Source organism: Malania oleifera, chromosome 11 (genome assembly GCF_029873635.1).
Source record: "Malania oleifera isolate guangnan ecotype guangnan chromosome 11, ASM2987363v1, whole genome shotgun sequence".
Taxonomy (NCBI): Eukaryota; Viridiplantae; Streptophyta; class Magnoliopsida; order Santalales; family Ximeniaceae; genus Malania; species Malania oleifera.
Genome location: NC_080427.1, coordinates 59,134,642 through 59,146,523, shown reverse-complemented (window position 1 = coordinate 59,146,523; position 11,882 = coordinate 59,134,642). Strand labels below are relative to the sequence as shown.

General features: G+C 37.2%; 1 protein-coding gene across 1 annotated transcript; it reads right to left on the bottom strand.

Annotated features, from left to right (window-relative positions):
- Positions 1-10,545: 10,545 nt before the first annotated feature.
- Positions 10,546-11,566, bottom strand: LOC131168656 (uncharacterized). Its single transcript, XM_058128263.1, has one exon. It carries the CDS (start codon positions 11,338-11,340, stop codon positions 10,849-10,851), a length of 492 nt encoding a protein of 163 aa, XP_057984246.1. The 5' UTR covers positions 11,341-11,566; the 3' UTR covers positions 10,546-10,848.
- Positions 11,567-11,882: the final 316 nt, after the last annotated feature.

Below are 11,882 nucleotides of genomic sequence, written 5' to 3'. Positions count from 1 at the left end.
AGATCCCTGTAGAGAAAGAGCGGTCTAACTGGGGCAAATGTCATGTCAGGTTTCAAAATCCGTTTATTCAAGAAGAATTGAGTTTCAATGGGACCCATTCAAGCGCCTTCTTATCAGATTGGAATATGAAATTAGGGTCAAGATCAACTGTAGGTCCATTCAACTGGGGCAGATTTTATGATTTTCATTTGAGCCAAGCCAAGCACCTCCATGGCCGGATGAGTCAAGAAAATTGAAGCCAAGATCAGTAACAAATGATGGTAACTGGGGCAGATTTTGGTTTGAGTTTTGTTTGGACTAATTCCGATGCCAACATATCAGAGTGCATGATGAAAACATAGCCAAGATCAATGGATGAGGATTGAAACTGGGCAATTTTTGAGTTCCATTGGAGCAAATTCAAGAGCTTTTAGGATAGAATAAAATTCAAAAACAGGGCCATGACCGGTGACATGTAAACACTGGGGTAGATTTTGAGCGCCTTTTGGAATTTGAAAAATGGCCAGAATCAGCGGCAACGTGGAATTCGAAAGCACACCCAAGATCAGAGATTGAATTGTCGACTACAAGCACGTTGGAAGGAGAAAAGATCCATGTATTACCATACATCCCATGCATTGCATAAGAAAGAAAATACAAGGGGCATCTCATGCAACATGCATACATCTTTGCATTCACGCATCATTATGCACACATAGCAACAAATCACTGCATTCTAGCATCTTAGGTAGCAACATGCATACATATAACAATAGAGCACCATTCATTCATACTTGCCTGGTTGAATAAACTTCTGAATAATTCTTTTGCATCCTTGACTAAGCCATTCTTTGAAACTGGGGCAGCTGGCCCCCATGCACAGATTGACATACTTTGAAACTATGGCAGTTGACCCCAGGAAGCAATTGATGCATTGGTTGTTGAGTCTTAAAGAGGGTAATCTTAAGACAGCCAAAGAAACTCAGAATTTTGTTCCCGATCGATAATCCCCGGTGGAATAATTATAAACCCTACACTTGAGGACACTTTCTAGAAGAATCTCGTGATCTTGCACCCAGTTGATCATCCTCATACTCACCCACTCGGGTTCCTACACCTGATGCACATCATTCTCAAACTTCGGGTTCCTACACCCGAGGCACATCGTCCTCACACTTCAGCGCTTGGGTTCCTACACCTGATGCACATCATTCTCATACTTCGGGTTCCTACACCTGATACACATCATCTTCATGTTTCGGCGCTCGGGTTCCTACACCCGATGCACATCATCCTCATACTTCTGCACTCGGGTTCCCACACTCGATGCACATCATCCTCATACTTCCGCACTCGGGTTCCTACACCCGATGCACATCATCCTCATACTTCAGTACTCGGGTTCCTACACCCCGTGCAAGTCACCCTCCTAAGTTATCGGGATCCTACACCCAACACAAGTCCTTCTCAAAAGTCTTGCTAACCGGGATTCTACACCCGAGTCATCATTAACCATTGGTCCAGAATTCCCATCGAATAGTATTCAGACTCTCAGAATCCTACATCTGAGAAGCGTTCGAGATCCTACACTCGAGCAATTAGCAGACTCTCAGAATCCTTCATCTGAGAAGTCCTCGAGATCCTACACTCGAGCAATCCGCAGACTTTCGGAATCCTACATCTGAGAAGACCTCGAGATCCTACACTTGAAGCAAGCCATCATTGTGACCCATGGCTGGATCATCGTATCCCTACGGCTCGAATTCCTACATTCGAAGCAAGCCATCATTGTGGTCCCCTCTTATTGACCTATCGCGGTCCCACTCTTATTAACCTTTCGTGGTCCCACCTTATTGACCCTTTGCGGTCCCACTTTTATATATTGACCCTTCGCAGTCCCACCTTATTGACCCATCGTGGTCCCACTCTTATTAACCCATCACGGTCCCACTTTTATTGGCCCATCGCGGTCCCACTGTTTTTTACCCTTCGCGGTCCTAGCTTATTGACCTTTCATGGTCCCACTCTTATTGACTCATCAGGGTCCCACTCCTATTGACCCATCGCGGTCCCACTGTTTTTTTTACCCTTCGCGATCCCACCTTATTAACCCATCGCAGTCCCACCTTATTGACCCTTCACGGTCCCACTTTATTGACCCTTCACGGTCCCACTCTTATTAACCCATCGCGGTCCCACCTTATTGACCATTTGCGGTCTCACCTTGTTGACCCATCACGGTCCCACTCTTATTGACCCATCGCGGTCTCGCTCTTATTGACCCATCGCGGTCCCGCTCTTATTGACCCTTCGCGGTCCCACCTTATTGCCCATTATGGTCCCACTCTTATTGACCCATCGCGGTCCCACCTTATTGACCCTTCGCGGTCCCACTCTTATTAACCCATTGCAGTCCCACCTTATTGATCTTTCGTAGTCCCACCTCATTGACCCATTGCGGTCCCATTCTTATTGACCCATGGTGGTCCCACTTTTATTGACCCATCGTGGTCCCAATTTATTGACCCATCGCGGTCCCACCTTTTTGACCTATCGTGGTCCCACCTTATTGACCCATCGCGGTCCCATTCTTATTGACCCATCGCGATCCCATCTTATTGACCCATCGTGGTCCCACCTTATTAACCCATCACGGTCCCACCTTATTGACCCATCGCAGTCCCATTCTTATTGACCCATCGCGGTCCCACCTTATTGACCCATTGCAGTCCCACTCTTATTGACCCATCGCGGTCCCACCCTTTCATCTTAATTTTCACCATTCATATTATTATTTTGAGTTTTACGACTTCATTTTAATTTATTGCACAGCCGTCTCACCGCCGCAGTAGTGGAATCATCGGCGTCTGCGCATTCAACTAGATGAAGCCAATCAAGCGGCCATTTCTTATCTGATCGATATGAAACCGACTCGGTTGTTTCTTACTCTCCCTTGTTAATATTTATTGGTTTGATTAATTTCTTTGAGCTTCGTAATTTTATCTTCATCTCTTAGACAGCTTGTCCACACACCCACAACACACACTCAGCACACTGCCTACACGTACACTGCACACGCTAAATATAGGCTGTATATTATTATATTTATTATAATATTGTCAAGTTCTTATATTTCTATTATATGGTATTATTCATAAGATCTTTTAAGGTGTATATGTTAGTAAGTTAATTGCTTTTTAGTCATAGTATCACTATATATATTTATCTTGAACTTTGGGTTTTTATTATTGTGGTATTTATTGTAGACATTAACTAGCCTATTCTCGTTATGGTAGGATTTTAATAATTTTCTTGTTTACATATATTTGTTGTAGATGTTAATTGATTTATTGTTATTCTCGTTATTTCTTTTATTATTTATTGTTAAAGTTCTGTCTATTCCTTTTTCCCGTATTGTCATGTATTTATTACTATTATAATATGTGTTGATTATTTTGCGTTTAGGGTTTTTTTTCATAATTAAGGTTCACATGTGGGGTTATTATTATTTTGTATACTTAGTGTTTATATCATATGTAGATTAATTTTTGATTTGATTTATTTCCATAATTTCCTATTTGATGGTCATATTGGATATTTACATATTAGTATTAGCTTTAAATTGTTTCCATAGTTTCACAGCTTGCTTACCCTTTGCATAATTACCTGCTAGTCTTAGGGTTACTTGATTTAATTTGATGAGTAGATTGTTTCCTTTGTTTTGATAATTTTGTTTATATATGTATTGATTGTATGTTCCCATTAGGTAAGTTGCTATTATAATATATAGAATATTATGGTATTACTATTATACTTATATTAGGTATTATCTATTAAGATATTCTTTTTTTTTTATTTCTAATATATATGGTATTACCTTTTATGATGTCTTTAGTATCTTGATACATATATTATCTCATGATAATTTGTTACTTATTATCCTATTATTATATATTAAAACCTCCTATACTAGTATTTTACTATAAAAAATTTAATACAATTTCAAAATTTGAGAGCGTATTTTCTTAAGTATTTTCTTAATTTTTTATCCCTATGATTTTAATGTTAGGGTTTGAGCTTTCGAGCTTCACATACCTTAAGTTCTGAGGGAATATATATGTATATATTATATTTATTTATTTATTTATTTTTCATATGTATTTATAAATTCATAAAAGGAGTAATTTAAAGACTTTTTAAATTAACTTAGGGATAATTTCGAATTAATTAGGTACCGTTCGTAAGAACGGGCGCGTAGGGGGTGCTCGTACTTTCCCCTCACGTAACCAAACTCCCGACCCCAACTCTGGTAATGTAGACCCATTCTACCCCTAACGGGGTAGTAATCATGTGTTCTAATCACACTAAAAGGTTAGTGGCGACTCCAACATTCTCTATTTTTCCTTGAAAATTAAACCATTAATTTTTATTTTGTCGCCCGGTGCACACGCGCTCCCAGGACGACGCGACAAGTACAATTGAAATTCCTAATACATAATCATATGATGAAACTTGAAGTTCAGAATGTATGTAACGATACACTTGTTAATGAATGAATATGCTTCAACACACAATTTCCTTTTTTCACCAAAACTCCCAAGTAATGATATAATTAGAAGCTTTGGAGAAAATTTGGGTTCTAGTTCATTTTGTGAAAATGCATGAATATAAAATGTGAACTTATCAAAAGATTTATCTTGAATATTATATCAATCACAATCAAAAAGCTTTCTTTCAAATATTCAATCACAACACGATCTTTGTAATATCCAAATCTATGTATATATATAATATGATTTCCAAAGATCAAAAACTGAATATAAAGTTTTCCAAAGAAAATATCCCTCAATAAAATAAATATTTTTGAACACCAAGGATGTTTAATCAAGTGTTTTAATATATCTAAAATATAGATCCTTTAACAGAATACACACTTGAATCCAAACTATTTAATCAATGATAAAACCCTTTATCAAGTAGTGATATTATCTAAATAATCTATATGAAAGTATACTCACTATCAATCACTCAGCTTATTTCAACAATAGATTTTGGAATGAGAAGTTCTTTGAAAAATATATATCAATCAAGCAAATCAGTTTATATGAAGAACTCTATGAAAAGAAATATCAACGTGTAGATTGATTTACCAAACCTCAATACCAAAATGATTCCACAATGATAGCTAGATGCTTTTTGACAGACGAGATAGCCTGAGCTCAAATTCGATGTAAGAACGTTGAAATCCTAGGCAAAGGTTTCAGTAGTGTGTTCAAAGTTATGCTAAACATGCAATCTCTACAAAACGTTCTACGGGCGACCGAACTCTCAGTTCAAATTAGGCTCGGGTGCCCAAACCATGAAGTTCGGCAGACCGAACTTTTAGTTAGTCGACCAAAACTCGATGGTTTACAAAATTGCCTTAACTTCAGCTAACCGAATGTAGTCTCGAGCACCCAAACTTTGAAAACACATTTTCTATCTATGTCTGTTCGGGCGACCAAACCTAAGGTCCGGGCGATCGAAATTCTCGGGTTACCCAGAATTAACTACAGTAATTGGGGTTAAAATTTAATTAAACTTTTTCAAAATCCCCAATAGGTCCTTAACGGTCATAATTTTAAGAAAAATTATAAATACCCTTTCATTTGTCAAAATTAGTAACTTTGATTAACTCCCAAATCCTCTTAAATTATTTTGTTAATCAAAGTTCCCTCAATTAATTTTTATTGCCAAAACTGTTTCTTGGGGCAAATCTTTTACTCTTCAAAATTCTCTTGCTTTCATTCTTGAAAATTTATTTTACAAGAGAGCATTTTTGTTTGGGCATTTTATAAAACAATATTTGAGAGTAAGATCAAAAGTTCTTCACATTGTTTTGCTTTGATAAATATTTTTGTGGAAGAATTTTTATTTAGGTTTAAATCTTTATTGTGCATATCATATACATTATTTTTCAAAGATTGAAAATATTATTTGATAGCACCCTTTCTCTACTGAGCATTATTTCATATCATTAGAGAGTGCATTTATTTGAGTTTAAACATGTACATCTTAGTTTGTATTTTCAAAAGCATTATTTTATAAAAAAATGATTTTAACGTATCCGTTGGGTTCAGCTCGGAATTAAATTAGGGAGTCTCAGTCCCATAAGTGAGATCGATTGGGTTCAGCCCGAAATTGAACTAGGGAGTCTCAGCTTCGTAAATGAGACCAGTTTGATTCAGTCCAGAAATTAAACTAGGCTTTTCCTCATCTCGTAAGGAGAGGATGTAAACGTCTTTTGCTCTACCAGTTTAAGTGAGTAGGGATAGTGTAATCCTTAGGGGGTATGCCCAAAGAGGGGACGTAGGCTGGTTTGGCCGAACCTCGATAACAAATATCGTGTGTCACTCTCTCTCTTTATCTCATTTAATTTCTGCACTTTAATTTCCATATGTGTATATCTGTTCATTTATAGTTATAATTATTTGCATGCACATTTATTTTAAATAAGATACACATGTATGTCTGCACTGATAACTTATTCGTTTTACATACACGCTTTCAATATTGAATGGGATATGATCTGTGGTGAATCGGCAAAACGTTTAAATTAGTGAAAAGGTTTTAAAACCCAATTCACCCCCTCTTGGGATCACACCATTTTCAACAATGGGCCTATTAGTAATGCTTTGAAATAGTCAATAATACCCTAAGAAACGTCACTAATATTTTTTTGGGATAGCTTTCATGTGAAAAATAGTTTCCCGTGATAGTTTGAGCAGAAAAATTGGTTTTTAGTGATGAAAGTATTAGTAACGGTATTAATTTCATCACTAAAAGTTCAGTATTAGTGACGGTTGTTAGAATCATTACTAATACTTCCACTATTAGTGACATTGTTTAAAAGCCGTCACTAATATGTGCTTTTAGTAACGAAATTCAAACTGTCACTAATACTTTCGTTATTAGAAACCAATTTTTTTTGTGGTGTGTGGACTCAGGAGAATCCACTACTTTGAAAATCACTCTGTAGAACAGTGTGGGTCTATTCTCTTTAACTATAAACTGTAAGCTACGGTATCAAGCATCTATAATCTCTGAGCCATAAGGGTTTTAAAACCTACTAATATATAAATTATGTAACAAAAATAGTATCTTAAAAATATCATCATTGCACATTGTTTCATAAAACATGTAATGTTCCTTAATAAAAATAAGCTTATATCACATGATTTTCATACTGAAAATATTTATTCTTAATAGAACATTATAATACTGTAAGTTACCTAAGAGAGTTAAAAATTTTTCTTTAAAAAATAAACTCGGGTATATTTTATAAAAAAAACTGGCATAATCAAACTCACTTACCTTGATCTCCTTTGGAATTGTAAACTTTCTAGTAAATCCTTAACCTATCAAGATAAACACAAATCTATAATTTAGAAAATGAATTATAATTTTGCTTTCAACTCCCGCAAAGGTCTAGTTCTAAATTTGATTGTATTTAAACCGCTATTCAGAAAAATATGAGGTTTATCTCGAAATGATATTCTTTTTATGCTTAGAATTTAGAGACAAATTTTGTATCCATACAACATCGTTTGGTCACTAAACTTGATTTTTGAAATTGACTTTCACTTCTGCTAAATAAACTAGACATCTCAAAATTCAGCACTTACCTTGAAAAATTAGAAAGCCATCTTTTCACACTTCAAAAATGACCAAATTAAATTCATATGTTCCTATATATGTTATATATGAGTCTACCAAATTTCGTAGTCAGATTCAAAGCAAAAGTTATAGAATAAACTTAGAACCTAAGTATGGTTGTAGCTCTAATAGCATACTGAAAGTATACTAACTGTAGACTCGAAAAACCAAAACTCATATCAAATGACTTCAAAAAATTTTGAAATTTAATTCTCAAGAATATTGATATAATAACTAGTAGCCCACCAAATTTCAAAATTTTTGGGCATAACATCGGTTCCAGAGAAATCCTCATCTTTTAGACATTCAATATTCTGACGAAGTTCAATGTATAAATCTTGAAAATTCTAAAGATCATACTAGGATACTTCCAAAATTCAAAAATTGAACAACTAAAATAATGCTTATACCATAATAAAAATCAAAATATACCACCAAAATTTAGATTTAGGAACATATATTGATTTAACCTTATACATTACAATTTCTCGGAACCCAAAATTATAATCCTCAAAATTGTGGAATCTCTTATTTTCTTTCTCTTTCTCCTTCTTTCCCTCTTTTTCTCCCTCTCTTCCTCTCGTTCTCTTTCTCCTTTTCTCCCTCCTGCAATTCCTATATATGGCACCCCTCCCCCCCTTTATATATAAATACTTTAAGGCACATAAATGAGGAGATAAGACATATTAGTACAAGGATAAAACACATTAGTGAGAGGATAAGGTACATTGATGAGAGGATAAGGGCCATAAAGCACATTGATGAAAGGATAAGGTACATTAGTGAGAGGATAAAACACATTAATAAGGGGACATGTGTCACTCATCCCTGAACCAGGGGACACATGTTTCCTTATCATTTTTCAAAGCCTGCAAGGTGACATGTGTCCTCCACATGTCACTTTCTCAAATTTTTTTTATTTATATTTTTTTAAAACTTGCTACATGACATACATGCCCCTTCCTAACTCCAAAATTTCTCAAAATATCATTTAATCTTCCAAAACTACCCTTGTACTCCAATTATATTCCTAACTTGTCCTATCATTTTTATAAAAAATATTCCCACACTTTTAATTAAATACTCATATTAACCTTGTATCAATTATCATTATATATATATATATTGGGATCATTACGATAAAAATTACTTCTATGAAAGTAATTTTAATTTTTCTAACAAATAGAATCAATTACAATGGTTGTATCTCAACTAAACAAAATGAGACAATTTGTTGTTCAAGTATATTAAAAAAAAAAAAAACATAACCATACATTGCAAGCATCCTTATAAGATTTTAAAAAATTTCTTGTAGAACTGTGAATTAAGAATTAGTTCATTTGAGAAAATAAATAAGAAAATTGTCCATACACACTATATTGATGTGATTGTAGAGAAACAAACAAATTCAATTCAATTGTTGAAGAAAACGAAAAAATAAAAATAAAAATTAGGAAAATAAAGTAGAAAGTGATGGAATTGGAGTCTAGAGGCTTGGAAACTAGGAGAGGTGTTTAAGGAGATTACAAAAGCTTCATATAAAATCAGTATTGAATTAGATAGGAGATGAGAAGTTGATTTTAATTATTATTTTTAATATATTTTAAAAATACACCAATCAATCGGAGTGAGACATCTAAACTCTTAACTAATGAGATATTAGTTAAAGACTATTTTTATTAAAAAAAATTTGAGAAAATTAGGATTGAAATTTGGAGATATTTGAACAATGATCTCCTTTAATATATTAGTATATTTATATATATATATATATATATATAAATATATTCAACATTGCCTCGATTTATAAAATAAAATTAATATGATAAATATTTTTAAAAATTAATAACAATATAATAAGACATTTATTTATTTTTTAATAAAAACAAAAAAAAGTTAGCATCACTTGGGCTATTTTTGTAGAAAAATGTTACGGAAGATAGCTTACCCAACACAGATTCACAAGAAAATATTTCATTATCACTTGCACACGAGAGAGAGAGAGAGAGAGAGAGAGAGAGAGAGAGAACCAGAAATGTTACTGTTCACATTTCCATTAACAACATGAACACCCACATGTACAACGATCGACAAACACTCCCTATGATAAAAATTAATTCTTAACAAATTTCTTTTAAAGAAGGGCACGCGCGTATCAGCCAATTATCGCTTTCAAACAAAGTCAACAATCAACTCATCGACGGGAACATCCCCGGAGCGCCGACTCGCTAGGCGCTGCACGCGCACTTCGAACAAAACCATGGCACAATGCTTCATGTCGATTCACTACCATTTCCATCACGTGAAGGTCGGCCCTCTGCCGAATCCATGACGTTTCGCCGCGCGGGATCACGCAACCTCGAGAAAAATGTCCTCATCCAAAATACAGTTCTGTCTTGGCTCCTCATCGAAATTGATGGAGTAAATCAAGGGATCGTACTTAAATTTTTCCCCGCCTAGACTCGCTCCGATAGTTTTTGTTGAACCGGTGAATGAAGGTCTTCCACTTGGGACGACAATAATCTCCGACCACTCCCTGACTTTCAAGAGCGTGTTCCACCCTCTGGTCCACCATGTCCCCTCCTTCTCCGTCGTCTAGACCCTCTCCCACCAGTTGGGCTCGACGACACCGACCAGATCAGAGCCAAGACAAGGGATCCAGAAGCAGCATCATCACCTCACGAACACTCTGTCCTGTATGTCCTCGTTGGAGTCCATGTCTCTCAGAGCCGTAGTCGAGAAATTTCCGTGATCTTTTGACGCCATGTCTGTGTAGAAAATTAGGGTTGGCTTCTAGGATTTGCATAAAATCAATTTTCGATGATCGATCAACAATTCCTGCAAATCTTAGCCTAACCTCCTGTCGAGAGAGAACCAGAAATGTTACTGTTCACATTTCCATTAACAACATGAACACCCACATGTACAACGATCGACAAACACTCCCTATGATAAAAATTAATTCTTAACAAATTTCTTTTAAAGAAGGGCACGCGCGTATCAGCCAATTATCGCTTTCAAACAAAGTCAACAATCAACCTTCATCGACGGCGAACCATCCCCCAGGACTCGCCGCCGCACTTCGCTACCGGCGCCTGCACGCCGCACCTTTCGTTCAACAAAACCATGGCACAATGCTTCATGGTCCGATTTCTCTATCCTACCATGTGCCCATCACGTGAAGGTCGGCCCGTCCTTGCCGAAATCCATGGACGTCTTCGCCGACGCCGGGATCGACGCATACCTCGACGAAAAATCACGGCGCCCCACGTCCTCATCCAAAATACCGTTCTGCCCGGGCCCCTCGTCGAAATTGAGGGAGTAACTCAAGGGATCGTACTGGAATTTCCCCTGCCTATAACCGCTCCGGTTCTTCTTGTTGAACCGGCGGATGAAGGTCTTCCACTTCGGACCTGCGACGATCTCCGACCACTCCCTGACTTTCAAAATCGCGTTCCATCCTCTGATCCACCACGTCTCCTCCTTCTCCGCCGTCCGGATCCTCTCCCACCAGTCGGGGCCTGCGACACCGGCCCGGTCGGAGCAGAGACAAGGGATCCAGAAGCAGCACCCTCGCTTTGCGAACACTCTGTCCTGCATTTCGTCGCCGGAGTCCATGTCCTTCAGAGCCGTCGTCGGGGAATTTCCGTGTTCTTCCGTCGCCATGTCTGTGCAGAAAATTAGAGCTGGCTTCTAGAATTTGCAGAAAATCGATTTCCGATGATCGGCCAACAATTCCCTGCAAATCTTAGCCTAACTCTCTGTCTCTCTTCCTCTCCCTCTCTCTTTTTCTTTTGCAGCGAGAGAGAGAGAGAGAGAGAGAGAGAGCGAGAGAGCGAGAGAAATAAATGGTGGCAACGGAAACTTCGGGGGATACGACTGTTTTACTTTTACCGTTACCGGGAAATGCCGGCTGCCAGGCGTGTAGGGGAAAGAGTTTGGTGGGCACGTTGGCAGCTTTGATACAGTGTTTCGAGCGAGGGGGAGGCTCACATGGTAACCAATGGTACATTGCCGCGTGGCATACCTTAGTGCTGCTACTCCAACGGATACTTTTCTTATGGGCTTTGATCTTCTGCGGCAGCGGGGAAGGTGGGGTCAAGTTATTAAGATATGTGGAAGAATCTAATTGGGCGGTGGTAGTTGCTTAATGGCATTACTTTGCCCGGCTGTTTGCAAATTATTGGCATAGATTATTACTAATTCTT